The sequence below is a fragment of the Gracilinanus agilis genome, chromosome X (genome assembly GCF_016433145.1).
Source record: "Gracilinanus agilis isolate LMUSP501 chromosome X, AgileGrace, whole genome shotgun sequence".
NCBI classification, from domain to species: Eukaryota; Metazoa; Chordata; class Mammalia; order Didelphimorphia; family Didelphidae; genus Gracilinanus; species Gracilinanus agilis.
The window spans coordinates 34,579,643-34,596,220 of NC_058136.1; the positions used below are offsets into that span (position 1 = coordinate 34,579,643).

The 16,578-nt window shown below is 53.1% G+C and overlaps 1 protein-coding gene across 1 annotated transcript in view; it reads left to right on the forward strand.

Moving 5' to 3' along the window:
• Positions 1 to 491: 491 nt before the first annotated feature.
• SLC16A2 (solute carrier family 16 member 2) overlaps positions 492 to 16,578 on the forward strand; it is a 59,998-nt gene continuing 43,911 nt past the window's right edge. Inside the window, exons 1-3 of the mRNA XM_044682797.1 lie at positions 492 to 537; positions 1,307 to 1,466; positions 1,691 to 1,799. Coding sequence (XP_044538732.1) covers positions 492 to 537; positions 1,307 to 1,466; positions 1,691 to 1,799 — 315 coding nt within the window. The remainder of the gene's footprint in view (positions 538 to 1,306; positions 1,467 to 1,690; positions 1,800 to 16,578) is intronic.

The following is a 16,578-nucleotide window of genomic DNA, read 5'->3' on the forward strand; positions in this document are numbered from 1 at the left end:
AGCCTACAGAAGGGAAGCTAGGAAAGAGCCTTTACCTCCTGGGACTGTCAGCCTCTCCCCTGCTGGCAGGAGGCCAAGCCCAGCAGCTGTCAGGACAGAAAAGGCTCCCCTCTGCACAACACTCCCCAGCCACCCTCCCTGGCTCCTAGCCACCCCTATCCCTCCCCCCCCCCACCCCCCGGACTTCCCATTCAACCTTTTTGTACACGAGGCAGCAGTGGGTTTCGCAAGGTCTTCTCGGGATCTCGGGCAGTGGGCCTAGGAGTCTGATTTATGGGGTTGCTGCCTCCCTCCCTGGGTCCTGCTGCCCCTCGGTCCAACTCCCTTCCTGGCCTTTCCCCTCCCCCCCTTCTCCATCTACCTCCTCCCCCGTCATCCCATCTTCTGGCTGGACTGAGCTTCTGGCCTCCTCGGGCTCCTCCTCCTCCTCCTCCTCGGGGCCCGGAGGGAAGAGCCACCCCACACAGAGACTCCCAAGGGTGAGCACAGACATGCCTCAGAACATCTTTGTCATCATCGTCATGATCCCCGTGGCTGGCACTGATGCGTACACACTACATTCAGCTTTCTAGCAGAGCTTCATACCAACAACCGAGTGAGAGCCACACGCACTAGAGCTCTTCTGAGCCCTCCTTTTGCAGATGAGGAAATCTAAGCACCGTATTCGTGGCCGCCCCCCTAGCAAGTATCTGAGGCAGGATTTGAACCCGGGTCTGGTCTTTCCCAACTCCAAGTCCAGCGGCACTCTTGAGACCGTTTGAACAGGACGTGCCCTTCGAATGAAGGCTGTCGAGCATATGATTCAGAAGGGCCCTTGGGATTGGTTGGACGGGCCGGCTGCCATGAGCCGAGAACTCATTCAGAAGCGGGCACCCTTCTAAGGATGGACCAACTTCCAGGGGCCGCGCAGGGCCCCACCCAGCAGGGGCGGCCTGTCACTACCATTGCTCTGGAAGCCATTGGCTGGGCAGAACCTGCCAGAGCCTTCCTCGGCGCAAAGGCGAGGCACGATGAGAGAAGGACACCGTGGAAGGGCCCGGGAGCTCCAGAATGCTGGAGCTAGATGAGATTTAAGAACTTAGACCACTGGAGGTGAGGAACCCAAGGTTTGAAACAACTTGAGCTAGGTTGAGGCAGGCAGTGAGAAGGAGAGGAGAGATTTGAACCCAGGGCCCCTGAGTCCAAATCTACTCCTCTTTAGCTATGCGAGCAACCAGCAGGCCTGAGGGCCAACCTCTAGGAGACTCAGCTCAATGTCCTTGCACTCCCCCACCTGGTTTCTTTTTGGGTCTGGGTCTCCGCCCAGGTGTATCCCTTGGGTGCAAGAAGCTGGCGATGCGTCTTCTCCTCGCCTATCCAGTAGGCCGTCTCCTGCTGGCCTCCGTTTGTTTGCTGGTATTTTCAGATTTCCGACACCACCCCCCCTCCTTCACCACCACCCCCTGTTGCCTCCCCCACCCCAACCCGTGAGTCAGCGCCCAAGAATGTGCTTGTTAAGTCTCCCCGACTGGTGCATGTGTGGTTTTTCATGTGAAATCAAAGCTTGAGAAAGCAAGAACTAAGCCTGGGAGAATGTTGTAGAAGGACTCCTTCCGTTGCCGGGTGGGGGTAGGGGTGGGGGAAGGAAGCCAGGCTGGGGACCTGGGCCTCTGGGGCTTTGCTCTGTTATCGCTCTCATCTGGGCTTCCAGGGGCCAGACCTTCCTCTTCCCCTTCCCCTTCCCCTTCCCGGGACTCCTCCGTTCATTGGCCATGTGGGAACCTTCCCTCTATCCTGGGGAGGGCTTAGCCAGCGCTGAGGTCAGCTCAGGAGGGGACGCTCCGGATGGATTTGCAGGGAAGTTCTCCAGAGCAGGGTGGTGGATTGATTTGAGTCAGAGGAGCTGCCTTCCAATCCCAGGCTCTGCCGCTTCCTAGCTGGGAGATGTCAGGCAAGTCCCTTCTCCTCCCTGGGCCTCAGCTTCCTGGCCTCTGAGACGGGGCCGGCGGCGGACGGACGACGTGCTCTCTCCGACCCTTTCCGGCTCTAAAGCCGATAGTCTCGGGTGCTTCCGAGAGGCTAGAGGCTGCTGAGAAAGCGGCTTGGTCCTTTGGGTGAGGCCAAGATCACCCATTGGCCGTTCTCGTGAGTATCTTGCTGAGGAGGGTGAACCCTTCAGTCGAGTGGCCTGTACCCTCCAGGGTCCTTTTCCCTTTTTGAGCATCGGAGTCTCTGTTCAGGTGCTTTATGGAACCCAGTCCCCCATTTTACAGTTGGGGATACCGAGGCCCAGAAGAACCCGAGTCACCAGGTAGTAAGTGAGCTGGAATTTGAAGGCAAAGTTGGACTCTTCCCCTCTCCCTTCCCCGCTCTCCACCTCTTCTCTCCCCTCCCCTCCCCTCCCTTCAGCAGTTAGACACCTTAGAGTCCCAGCTATGGGGCGGACTCTTGAGTCATGGCAGGACGGGCCTGGTTAATTATGGGCCCAGGACCAGGAGGGAACAGGGCAGACATCAGGACGGAAGGTGTCAGGACGTTAAGCCAGGGGCCAGCTCGTTTTGCTTGGGCCAGAGCAAGACCAGAGTCTAGAAGCCAAGTGGGCGGCCGAGGAGGAAGGCAGAGCCAGGGTTGAGGATCCCAACGATGTCTCCCAAATCCAAATCCATTGGCGAGTAACCAGATTGTATTAGGCTCCTACTGGGTACAGAGCGCTGTGATGAGCACGGGCAGAGACCAAAAGAAAGCTTAACTAAGCCCGGTTTCCTGCCCTCCTGGAGCTGCTAGGAAGGACACAAACACACTGAGCAGCTCAGATGGACGGACGCAGGGTAAGTAGACCAGAGAGGCCCAAGGCAAAGGCTCGTGTGAGGCTGGAGGGGCAAAGTCATGCCCAACCAGGGGATTACATGGGCTGCCTTAAGGAGGTGACAGTTAAGCTGGACCCTCAAGGCTGACTTGGAATTTAGCAGGAGCTAGGAAGACTTTCCAAGCAGAAGGAACCGCCTTGAGCAAAAGCAAGGAGGTGTGGGAGTGGGCAGGGGGCTGTCCAGGTTGCCCGGAATGTAGCACAAAGGGGAGTACTATGAGATGAGGCTAGAAGGGTAGGGTGGTTCATGTCACATGATACAGGGCCACAAATACCTGGTGGAAGGCTTTGAACTGGGCTCAGGAGACAGTCAGGAGACACTGAATGTTTTGAAGCAGAAGAGTGACGCGAAGAGATAGAGTGAAGCTTGAAAAAAGACTATTCTGGCTCCGGCGTGAGGGCAGCCTGAACCCCGGCCTCTCCTTCTGCCTCTCGGGTCCTCTTCTCCCACTTCTGGCTTCAGCTAAGATAGGAGAGCTGCCGTTTCCCAGCTTCCGTACCCATCCGCCCTCAAGTCTGTCCAATCCAACGAGCCATTGGGCATTTTCTTCTCGAAGCTTCCTATCCTGGCTCTTTTAGAGGCCAGGAGAGAAGTGAGGGCATGGGTGTGCGAGCACCTCTCCACACCCCACCGAGAGGGAGGAAAGCGGATTTTTCGACTTATAAGAGAACTGGGCCATCAGATCCAGCACCCAGAAGACTTAGGATCACAGAGTTAGAGCTCCAAGGGGCCTCACGGGCCATACGGTCCAACCCCATCACCACTTTACAATTGAGAAAACTGAGGCCTAGCAAAGTAGAGCAGGTTGCCCAAGTTGCACGTGGAGTAGGTGGCCAAGCGGGAAGGTCCTCTAACCCTTTGCCCTGTACTGCTCACCCAGGATCACCCAGGTAGTACCTAGCAAAGTGAGGATTTGAACTCATGCCCTCTGCTTCCAAATCCATCCATCCCCCTTTCTAGTGGGGCAGGCTGGAAGAGACCCATGGTGCTGGGACAGGCTTGGCGGGCCCTTCCTATGCAGTGCTAGGCAACACACGTGGTGACCTACTTTTGCAAGGAGGTAATTTTCTGATCCCCCGGCTCCCTCTTGCCTCTCGCCCTGGCTCAGCTGGGGGCGGGCCTGCCACTGAGGAGCACAAACATCCTGCCGGCCTTTGTAGTCTTGGGATCTTGATCAAAATAAAGAGATGGAAAAGCTTGATGGGATTCAAAGCTTTGGCTCTTGGTGTCCCAGACCACCCTGGGGGCCGGATCCTCCATCTCTCCTGCCTCCTCCCCAGGAGGCTTTGGGTGGAAACCCTCCCTCCCAGTGGTATAGAGAGAAGAGATTCTAGCCAGAGAGGGGGGAAGGATGGGGAGGGGAGCAGAAAGGACTCCAGGCTGGGAGAAAGGAGAGCTAGATCCTGGGCCCCTGCCCTGCCGTCCCCACCACGACTTCTGTCCCTTTGGCCAAGGTCTGCCCCTTCCCTCCCTTTCTTTGGGCCTCACCCTGGAAGATGAGGGATGGCGGGGACCTTAGAGATCATTGAGTCCAATACTTCCATTTTACCGAGGAGGAAACCGAGGTCCAGAGAAGGAAGGGAAGCGTCTTGCCCATGGTTACCTAACTAGAGAGTGGCAGGACAAGTATTCAAACTCGGGGCTCTGACACCAAATCGGTATTCCTCCCATCCTCTAGCGCTCCCAGCTCTGCCATTCTGGTCTCTGTTTTAAAGGCCCTCCCAGCCCTGCCATTCCACAGTCCCTCTGGCGCTTCCTTCTCGCTGTGCCGTCGCGGGTTGTCCTCTATTTTAAGGGCCCTCACAGCGCCAACGTTCTCTCTCAGAGTCTCTCCGAGTTCTGGCACTGCAGGTTCCAAGGTTCCTCTTGGCTCTGCCACTCTGGCTTCGAAGGACCCTCCCAGCTCTGGGGCTCTCTGTGCTAAGATCACTTACACCTCAGAAACTGCGTGTTCTAGAATTCCTCCCAGCTCCTACGGGCCCTCTGACACTGGCTGGCTTCGAAGGTTTCTCTCAGCTCACAGCCGTGAGGCCGTGAATGCCCTGGTGAGGGGTGGCGGCCGGGGAATGGATCACGGTACAGCGTGTTCCAGGTTTATATGCACCACCCTGGAGTCGGGGGAGATGGTGACAGCGGGGTGTCTGACTTCAGCCAGTGGCCAGCCCACAGTCAGCATCAGGTTGGGATTTGCCATCGGCAGAGGGGTGGAGTGGAAGCAGGTGTTGGAGTGGAGATGCAGTTGGTGATGGGCTTTGGGAGATCTTGTCTTTCCAGGCCTTTCTGGGGGAAACTTAGAAATGAACCCACACCCAGAGATCATTGGGCTGATTGGGAGGCTAAGAGTCACCAGTCTAAATAGTGGCTGACTTTGGCAGGGGGGCTGGGTGGCATTGAAATGAGCCCTCCTCTGGGTGCTGGAACCCTTCATCATCTTGGCTAGGGCACCGGGCTAGGACTGAGGGGCAGTGTGGTACGGTGAGAACACTGGGCTGGCAGATAAGGGGAGCTGGGTCAAATCCTGCCTCTGGCTGACTAATCATGCAAAGCACATTGCTTGTTTCCCCTGGGCCTCAGTTTCCCCATCTGTCAGATGAGACCAATGGCCTAAGGGCCCTTCCTGCTCTAATTCTTTGATCCTCTAATGAGCTCTTAAGGTCCCTTCTGAACAGGAATGGAGACCTGAGGTGGGAGACAGGGGTGGGGAGGCACAGCCTGAGCTGCCTACAAACATCAGAACTTCCCCTCTCCAGGTCCCTCCCAACCCTTTGGGAATGAGAACTATTTAGGTCCTCTTGACCAGGAATAACCGGACATCCTTGTCTGGTCCAGGGGCGCTCTGGCTTGCCCTCCCAAAGAGTCGGGGGTGGAGGCCCATAGACCAGCCTTGGGGAGGATCAGCCCCACCCAGGTGGGGCTGACTTGAGAGGCCGAGGGACACAGAAGCCCAGATGTTCTATGGGGATGGGTTGGAGTGGCTACTTTAGGCCTTTCATCACCTTTCTGAGCTTTTCCCACACCAGGCATTTGACGAAAGATGAAAGCTTCAAAACATGCTTTCTTTGGGTTCAACCCAGCCTCTCTCACCAGTCCCGAACACCCAACCTCCCCAACTCCCTCACTTCTTCCGGTCTTCTAGTTGGGTCTGCCTAGTGCCTCTGGCATGCGTCTGGGGGCATTCGTTGCTCTGAGTTCGTAGAGGAGCCTCCAGACCCATTCCGGATGTTCCATAAGGTCATAGCTTTGCTCCTAGAGGACTTGGAGCCGGATCTCAGCTCTTCTATGGACTAGCCAAGTGATCTAGACCAAGATCCTTCTCCCTCTCTGGGCCTCAGTTTCCTCCTCTGTAAAAGGAAGAAGTCGGCCTAGAGCAGGAGTTCTTAACTTGGAGACACTCCTGAACGTGGTCTGTTCTTTTAACATTTCGAATGCTCGATTTCATCATAACTGGTTTCCTTTGCAATCCTTGGAATGGTTTATCTTATGCATTAGCAACCACGATTCTGAGCAGGGTCTCCTAGGCTTCCCCAGGCTGCCAAAGGGGTCCAGGACCTCTGGCCTAGAAGGTCTCTAAGATGTCCAAGCTACTCTGGTTTCCTTATTCTCCAAAGAGGTCTAAGGTGGAGGGGCCCAGCGCCCCAGCCAGGGAAGGCCACATCTACTCCAAGACCCCCCCTCTCCCAACTTCTTGCCATAGAGAAGTTGTCTTGTTGATCCAGTAGGGAAGGCGGGTCCCATACCTTCTTGGGAGCCTGGTACTGGGCCCCATTTCAACATGGCTGCTGGTGGTCACTGAGAAGGGGCTCCCTGCCTCAGAACTTGACCCTCACCCTACTCCCCAGCTGCAGAGACCCCCAGGGAAGTCATCAAGAGCAAACTGGAATATTCCCAAGGATGGAATGGTGGGGGGCTGCTTCGGTTTGGATTTGGGTCACTGGCCCTGCTCTGATCTGGTTTCACCTCTGCCAAGTCGCTTCCCTGCAGAACCTTCCTCCCAGGGATGTCATGAAGACCGAGTGCGATAACGAGCAATGGATGAAGCCTCTGCAAGTCGTAACGGTCTCGTGTATGACGCCGGTTTCATGATTGGGCCCTTCCGGGGGCCTCTTTGCTCACCACTTAAACGGAGGGGGTTGAAAATCTCGGAGGCTCCTCTCGACTCTGACAGCCTCTGTTTAAAGGCCCTTCGTTCCCTACTTTGTGCCGAGCCCTCTTCCTCTCCCCTCCACATACACACCACACACGTGCTTTGAGGCTTTGGCTTCTCTGGCCAGCTCTGGCCGACACAGATTACTCCCCCTTCCTGTCCCCTCAGGCTGGGTTTCCTGATTACCTGCTCGTGTCCTTGGAAGGATGGAGGAGGACCGTGGGCAGGCCGCAGGAGCGTCAGAGAGGGAATGGGCCCTCTTACCTTCCATCGTACAAGTGGACTCATTGAACCGGGGCAAGTCGTTGGAGAGGATGAAATAAACAAACGCTTTGAACCATTTTCACGTTCTGCCCGATTGCCACCTACCAGTTATCAGGATGAGGCGAGGAGGGAACTGCCTCCTGGCACTCCAGCAGGATTGTGCTCTTACAGAATGAAAGGCCCTGGCCTTCTGATAAACTCCATTGAATGACTGCGGGAATGTTAGAGCTGGAAGGCACCTCCAAGGGGAACTGGGCCAATGACACATTTTACAGGAGTGGTAGCAGACTGTCGGTTGGAAGCCCAGTAGACAAGGACCTCTCCTGTTTCCCAAGCGCTTTCCTACCACAGCCCTATAAAGTAAGACCTTTATCCCCATTTAACAGACGAGAAAACTAAGGTTCAGAGAAATGCAAGGGACTTGCCCAGATTCAGTGGCTCCCAAACTTTTTTGGCCTGCCGCCCCCTTTCCAGAAAAATATCACTTAGCCCCCTGGAAATTAATTATTTTTAATTTTAATAGCAATTAATAGGAAAGATGGATGCACCTGTGGCCATCACCGCCCCCCTGGATCGCTGCAGCACCCACCAGGGGGCGGTGGTGCCCACTTTGGGAATCACTGAGTCATATCTAATAAGTAGGGAAGTCAAGAACAATAAGACCTCTCTACCTGGGTTCTCCTGGCGGCCAGGACCCCCCTGATCTCAAATTGTCATCACCATCTTCCTCTACAAGTCTCTCTCAAACCCCCATTTCCATGGCAAAGGGTAGGGATGAAGTACAAAGAAAAAGAATACTTGGGAATCTATGGGCTATATAAAAAGCATCTGAAAGGTCCCTGGGGCTCTAGTTCTATTTCTATACTTGAGTAGTTGTGTGACCTTGGACAAGTCTCTTCTCTTTTCTGCACCTTGGTTTTCCTCAAGGGGAAAATTAAGGTGTTAGAGTAGATGATCACCAAGCTCCTTTCTCCCTCTAACGTTCATAAGGCCAGCGTCTTCTGCCCATGAGGCAGGGTTCTGGATTTGCCTTACAAAAGTTGTCATTGACTTCGAGTTCTTGGCTTCCTGCCCATCCTGACACAGAATTCATTCCTTGGGGCTCTGCCTTTAGCGGGCGCAGGAGCACTTATTTCCGTTTCCAAATGCTCAGGGCAGTCTGGGCCCCCTCCTTATTAGCCTAAAAATGACCGCTCCACACTGGTTTAGGGTCTCTGGGTATCCTCTGCCTCCATTGACATTTCAGAAGCTCACAGACTCTCAAATTTGGAAGGGCCCAAAGCCTAAAACTGTTGTTAAGAATCCTGACACCCAACATAAAGAGCCGGACGGGGGAGGACAGGGCTCTGCCATCTCCTCCAACCACCTCATATGACAACTGGGGAAATGGCGATCCCCTTCTCTCTACTCATACAACCACCATCCCAGTTCCAGGCCCTCATTGGCTCTCCTCCAGTCTACTGTAGTGGTCTGCTCATTGGTCTTCCTGCCACAAGTGTCTCCTCAGCTCAGCCACCAGTGTGATTTTCCTAAAGGCTCATCATCTTCTCCCAACCCTCCTCTTTTCCCAACTCGTCTATTACCGAAGAGGGCGCCACCATCTTCCCAGTCCCCCAGGCTTCTGGCCTCAGTGCCATCGTCACCTCCTCACTCCCACTCACCCCACATCTCTGATCTGCCGTCAAGTCTTGTCACTTCTACCTCGATGGCATCTACGCCTTGTGTATGTCCCCCTGTCTACACTGGGACAGCCACCGGCCTCGTTGAAGCCCTCATCACCTCTTGCCTGGACTGTTGCCTGTGAGTTGGTCTCTCCAACCCAATCCAAGTTCCACTCGGCCACCCAAGCGACTTTTCTAAAGGGCAGAGATGGTCACGCCACCCCTTCCACACAGTAATTCAGTGGCTCTGTTCCTTGCAGGATCAAACAGAAGGTCCAACTTTTCTGGTCTTCTTAGACTTTACCTTCCTCTCTGCACTCTCTGACCCAGCTACCCCAGCCTCCGCCGGGCACTCTTAGCTTCCCTGGCTTCCTTCAAGACTCAACCCAAACCCCGACTTACGAAGCGGGAGCCTCCAGGCCTTTCCCCGCTGAGATGGCCTTCCGTCTATTCTGCTGAAAATTCCCCTGGACTGAGTTCTTCCCAGGTTAGAGCAGGAGCTCCCGCAGGGCAAGGACTGAGCTTTTGGCTTTTCTTGTATCTCCATCACTTAATACAGTGCCCGACACACAGCAGGTGCTTAATAAATGCTTGCGAGTTGCCTGACCAGGCCACAGAAGGGAGGCAGTCACGACTATTTAATGAGAACGGAAAGAGGCTGAGGCTCCGGTCTTAGCTTCCTTACCTTCCAGTTCGCTGCGTGATACCATCTGAATTCTGATCCCCTTTGGGGACAGCTTTCTCAATCTGACAGGCATACTACCTTTGGGGCTTGGCAGAGCCTGAGGCTATAGAATGGCTTGAAAGGAAGAGGACAAGGGCAGGGGTTCAAATTCTAGCTGACCTTGACTATCTGGGTGACCTTGGATAGGGCATTGCCCTTCCTTCCTGGGTGATGGGAGGCAAGGGGCTGGGCAGACAGCCAAGGCCACTAGAGGCATCATCTAAGTCGAGATGCCTAGTGAAGGATGAGCCTTGGGTGTGCCCTTTGGGTTGTGCCCCACTTGGACAGCGGGCTGCCTCAGAACAGACTGTTCAGGTTGTTAATAAAAGGTAAAGCTTCCTGTGGGTCCCCATCCTGACAGAAACAATATGAGGATGTGCTCTCCTGAGATTCAGGGGCCTGGAGAGTGTTTCAAAACAGGAAGTACATTACTGATTCCAAAGTGGAGCACTCCAAGGGGCGGATGTTCAGCCAGGGGACAGTCCCCTCCCTGCCCTGGCTGACTTGGGTCACCACATGTGCCAGAAGCTCCCGGCTGGAAGAAAATGGCTAAAGTCTCATCAAGAGATGCTCCGTGCCCTTCAGCCCTGCTCCTCCACCTCGTTCTAGCTCCACCGCATCTCAAGAGAGAGAGAACCAAGCTTTCCAGGCCACCCCTAGGGGTTACATAAAATAACTCCTGCTGGCGTTTGGGTGATCAGATTGTCCTGGGGCAAAGAGAAGCCTGGGCTTGACTTTTGCTAGCCTAGTAGGGTCGTAACTCAGACTTTGAGCTTGGGAGAGACCCTACATTCATCTAGTCCATCTCCTTTATTTTAGAGATGGAGAAACTCCAGAGAGAAGTGACTTGCCTAAAATTATATAGGTAGTAAGAAACAGAGTCAGGATTTGAACCCAAGCCCTCTTACCCTAAATCCAGGGCTCTTTCCACTGTACCACAATGCTCCTCATTGTCTCATTTCAAGGAAAAGTGGCTGGCTCTGAGGGTCTGACTGACATCAGCTTCTAGGCCTAGTGTACAGCAGAGTCGAGATCAGGAGCACGATTTTCGGATTCTATCCATTTTTTTTAGATGTTTGCAGTACTTTTTTCTTTGGTGAAAGAAGAGAGAGGGCTATGTATTTTGGCTATGACATTGCAGGCACTTTTCTTCTTGGAGTTCCTTTCAGGAGACGATCAACAGATTCTTTCCATCTTTACTTTGCCCTCTGGTTCTAATAGATCTGGGCAGTTTTCATTTATGACTTAGTGTCCAAATTTGGGAGGATTTTTAAATCACAATTTTCAGGGCATCTGGTGATTCTTAAACTACCTTTCCTTGGCCCATTTTCCAAGTTAGTTTTTTTTAATATCCAGTAGTTTATATTTTGTGTGTTTTTTTCTATCATTTGATTTTGATCTAATATTTCCTTTCTTCAAAAACCCTTACTTCCTGTCTCAGAATCGATTGGTTCTAAGGCAGAAGGGTGGTAAAGGCTAGGCAATGGGGGTTAAGTGGCTTGCCCAGGGTCACAGCTAGGAGTTGTCTGAAGCCACATTTGAACCCTGGACCTCTGATCTCTAGGCTTGGCTCTCAATCCACTGAGCCAGCAAGCTGCCCCTATCTAACGTTTCCTGTTGTCTCGTGGAGTTGTTGATTTCGGTTTGGTCTAGTCTAGTTTTCAGGGTGTCCACGATTACTTTGGGTGAGGTTTTCCATTTTCTATTCCATTTATCTTTTGCAGAGTTTCTCCTAGATATTCTTTGCCATCCTCATGGAAAATTCACTCTTTCCTTTGAGTGGGTGCTTGCCTCCGTTAGAGTTCCTTGGGCCTTTTTTGGGGAGGGACCACACCAGATCTACAAGAATTTTTGATACTGACAGGTTTTCTTGGATTGACTTCTCTTCAACTTCAGTTTCTGAATTGGGGCTTTGTGACAAGGCCAGGCTCTGCCCACTGTTGAGCTTTTGGGTGAAGTGGTTGCCCCTGCTTGGTCTCAATCTGAGTTTCCCGGTGTCTTGTGCTGATCTCCACTTCCAGGAGGTAGGCCCACCTTGGGCTTTGAGGGTCAGAGAGCTGAATATTCAGGCCCCTCTGTGGTAGCTCAGGACAAAGTTCTGGGGGGCCCTTGTCTGGGCTCTCCTGGTCTGAGCTCTCTCTCCAAAAGCAGTCTGGCTGCTCTGATCACTGCTCCATCCTGGAGCTTCCAAAGTCCCCATTCGGGGGGGGGGTATGAGAGCTCCATTCTTTCTGCCTGTGGATACAGAACCCTACAGACTCCCCATTTCTTGTCCGTCTCTAGTCACATGTGGAAGGCATTGACTTGTTTGCCTATGCTAGTGCTGGCTTTGCTGATGACCCTGTTTCCTAATGCCCTCCTTCTGTCTCACACTCCCTGGATTTGCATAGGCCTGGATAATATATACTCTGGCCCATCTGTGCCCCTTGAAATCCTCCCCTTCTCTGCCCTTCCCTCAAAGGTCAGCTCAGATGCCCCTTCTTCCATGCAGCCTTTCCTGATCTCCCTCTTCTAATCCCTTCTATTTGGTCTTTGCTGTGCACAGATGTCAATAACACAGTGAACTACCTCTATCTGGGTCTTTCTCTTCTTCCCTGATGCTAAGGATAGAGGTGATTTCGCTTTTCATCTCTGTATTCTCAGTGCCAAGTACAAGACTTGGCACATAGTAGGCCCTTGACAAATGCTTACGAACTGAAAAGGAGTTAGGAGGCAGCTCGCCACTGACAATCTCCTAGGATTCTACCATTTGGCTCTGCTGTCCCCTAACTAACTTGGGTATCTCTTTCCCTCTCTGGGCCTCAATTTCCTCCTCTGTAAAACGAAGAGGTGGGACCAGCTGACCTGGGTCCCTTCTATCCCTGCCTCAATTTGATTTGAGGGGGCATGGCTTCGTGTGGCCCAAGGCTCAATGGGCTCAGTGCCACTGGGGCCTCTGGGGCATCTGTCCTCCAGCACTTCCAGCTGAACCTGTCCTCTCCAGGACCCAGTCTGCCGAAGGGCACTCACCGTGCAATGAGCTGCAGTCTCTCCTCAAAGTCCTTTCGACCTCCCACTCAACCTCAGGATCTTGGGCCCAGGGAGGTCTCGACATTCCTCTGGGAATTGGGACAGGTGCCAGGTCTAGCTGGGCACTCCAGAGCCTGGCCCAGGGGGCCAGATCCTGAGAGGCAGACTGAATGGGGCCTTTGAAAACTTTCAGGGTCATTGAATTGGCTCACTATGGAAAGAAGGTAAGGGGGCACAGTGCAGGTTATACAGTAACCTTTACGTGTCAGCTCTGTCAGGCCTTGGCCTATGAGGCAGAAGGCTCTAGATGTTCTAGGTCCCTCCGTGCCCCCTGACTTAGGCAAGGCAGTCACAAAGCTGTGCTTCACTTGTAAGGTGGGTGAGCCAAAGAAGGGCCAGGCTCCGGCTGTTCTGGATTGTGGCTACAGTATGGCTTGGATCCTCGAGAGGGAAAGAAAGGGTTTGTTACTGGCAGAGGAAGAAACTACTATGAGCTTTGTACTCCGTACTCAGGGCATACAGGATGTCATCTGTGCAAGGCCTCCTTTGGACAAGGCAGTGCCCTCCCCCTCAGCGCCTTTGGACGTTGTTTCCGGGAAGGCTGTGGCCAAGGCAGAATCCTCCATGGCCTCTCTTGGCTAAAGACTGGTCCTTGGAGCTAGACCATGTCAACCACTAGGCCCCAGAGCCATAACCAGAGATTCTGAGACCAGAGGCAGTGAGTCAAGGAAGGGATGGGCTCGGGTCAGAGTGGTGGTACGATGGCCACTGCTGTGACGTGATAGAATGGAGACAGGTGTGGGGTAGGTGAAGAGACTGAGGAAATTGGGAGGCTGGAATATTCTGAGAGGTGGAGAGAGTGAAGTTTGGGAGAAGAGTGGGAGGGGGCATCTGGGTAGCTCCGTGGATTGAGAGTCAGGCCTAGAGACGGGAGGTCCTGGGTTCAAATCTGGCCTCAGACACTTCCCAGCTGTGTGACCCTGGGCAAGTCACTTGACCCCCATTGCCCACCCTTACCACTCTTCCACCAAGGAGCCAATACGCAGAAGTTAAGGGTTTAAAAAAAAAAGAAGAGCGGGGCCAGTGATCTAGAACTCCATGACTGATATCAACAAGGATCTGGACAGGAAGGAGAGAACTTTACAGATGGAGACGTGGCAGAATAAGGATCTGAGTGGTGGGAGGACAAGGAGACCCCAGTTACCTCTCTTGGCCCTGGGGTGCAGATGTTGGGGGTCAGAGGCTGCTTGAAGGAAGGACGATCCAGCTTTAAATACGGTACTAAGAGATGTTGTGTCTTTGGGAGAAAACTAGGTTTCCGGGTGCATTAGAAGATGGAAGGAATATGAGGGGAAGAGATCAAGGCTAATGGAGGAGGGCTCCACACAGCAGGATGGCTGGGAAGAAATAGAAGAGGCAGGACTGACTACTATGGGAGAGTAGTGCTGACCACTTGGGGTGGTAGCCCAGATCATGGCCAGTACTCCAGTGGACATCCTCTCTGCCTCCCTAGATGTGGTACTTTAAGCAAAGCCCTTCTTGCCCCAGGCTAACTTTGCTCTAACAGCAAGCTTTGTGCTCCAAACCTCTCTTGTTTTGTGCCCCACAAGCCCAGGCCATCATGACGGGGCACTAGAGAAGGATCTCTCTGACCTCAATTCCTCTAGAAGGCAAGGGAGGCCCAGGGAAGCTAGACAGTGAGTGGGCCGAGCAGAAAGGGAATATCATGGACAGCCAGTGAAAGAAAAAGGCAAATCATCACCCTGGGCTGAATCTCTCTCTTCCTCTAGCCAGAAGTGATCCCCCCTCCTCTGACCAATCTCAGATCATGTTCCAGTCTTCTTGTGTGCCTTCTGTATTCTTATTTTTAGAATCTTTCTCTATGAACATAGCCAGGGATCACAGCCTTTAGAACCAGAAGGGACTTTTGAGCTCATTCATTCCAAGGCACAGAAACAGAGGCCCAGAGAAAGGAAGGGACTTTTATCATTTGTGTGGAGGTACTAGATCTTAACTCACCCTTGTGTTTCCCCCAGCATCTGGCCCAGGGCTGTACATCTAAAGCTGTTTACTGAATAAATACAAGATAACAGCTTACATGTACTTATGTAGGGCTTTGCAGGAAAATAAATAAAGCACACCTCTGAGAAGTCAGCCGTGCAGATATCCCCATATTTGGGAAACCGAGGCTCAGATAAATGAAATTACTTGGCCAGGGTTACCAAATGAGTTAATAGTAGAAGCAGGACTTGAAGCTGGGGTTCTGGGTGAGGTCCTTTGATGCTCCGAGGAAGGAGGGAGGGTAAGAATTCTGGCTCTTTATGCCGATATGGGATGGGTTGGGTCACCCAGGCACATGTTGCTGGTCTCATGGCTGCGCCCCACTGTGTGTGTGGGGGGGGGGGGTGGAGTGGTAGACAGCAGGCTGTCAGGATTGAGAGCAATGGCCAATAGGCCTGGTTCCCCACCCACACATCTGCCCCATTTCCCTCTGGCCAATGCGTGCCCCCTGCCCTCTGGGACTCCATGTACCAACCCCTAGGGTGGAAATCACAACAGTGTCCTTCCCCTTCCACAAATGTGCTCTACATCCTCCAGTTTCACTAAGACTCTTTGGAAATATGACCCTCATCTCTCCCTCCCCCCCCCCCCCCATTACTAATTTCAGAGTCCTGCTAGCACAGCTGTCTGCCTGGCCCAGCCCAGTCCTCCCACTCTCTTTTCCTCTCTGTCCTCCTCACAACCTCCCCCCTCAGCCCTGCCTTGCTGCTCAGCTCCTGGGGTTCTCCAGGCAGTTCTGCCTCCTCTCTGTCTACACCTAGTCGAGTAGAAATCCCAGAATGAAGAGGGCCACGGTCCTGGGTTCCACGCCCTGGCCACGCTCCTCCTGGGCTCAGTTCCAGGCACTGAATTTTACAAGCTGGACTGTATCCAGAGGAAAGCACTCAGTATCACGAGGGGACAAGAGACTGAGCCATCAGAGGCTTCAGGATCATTTGTAGGAACAACGGGCACTTAGCCTGGGCAAGAGGAGGCTCGGGGGGACGGCAGAGTTACCTGCAGGTAACTGAAGAGCCACCACATGAAAGAGGGATTCTATTTACTCTGCTTGGGCAGAATGAAGAGAAAATGGCAGAGAGCTGAATCTCTTTGGAAGGGAGGGAGTTTCCCCTCCCTGGAAGTATTTAAGAAGAAGCTGGATGAGCACTTGATGGGGATTTCTGATGAGCCAAACTTGTAATAGTGCTCTAAATGCTCCTCTGAGGTCCTTCCCAACCCTCGCCTCTCTTAATCTCAAAGCACTTCAACTTTCCTCTCTCTGCTTTAAAGAGTGGAAGGTGTTGTCTCTTTCCCTCTCCGTTTCACCCACACAGCCTCGCTCCAAGAGGGATGTGCTAGTAAAATGTTTAACAACGGACTCTGGAGGGGAGAAGGAGGAGAATGTGCCCATGACCTGCTTCTAAAGCTGAAAGTGCTTCACTAACCTTTTCTACATCACTTACTTAAGGCTAGACAATGAGCTTAGCAATAGATCAAGATCCAGTTCACCAATCTCCAAGGTATTTGGACCTTCAAATGCCTGGAACAGGCTCCAGCACACCCTCACCTCTAAACAAGCCCACATCCCCACGGCCCACCCCAGCCTCCTATGTCTTCCCCATTAGGACCAACCCTTAAGGGATCATTTAGGTGTCCATTTAGTGCGCTCTCTCTCTCTCTCTCTCTCTCTCTCTCTCTCTCTCTCTCTCTCTATCTCTATCTCTATCTCTATCTCTATCTCTATCTCCACTCTATCTGTCCACTGTAGCTCTCCCTCTCTCCTTCTCCATCTCTCTCTGTCTCTCTCTCTCTCTCCCCTCTATCTCTCCCTCTCTCTCTGTCTCTCTCTCTCCACTCTCTCTCTCCCTCTCTCTCTGTCTCTCTCTCTCC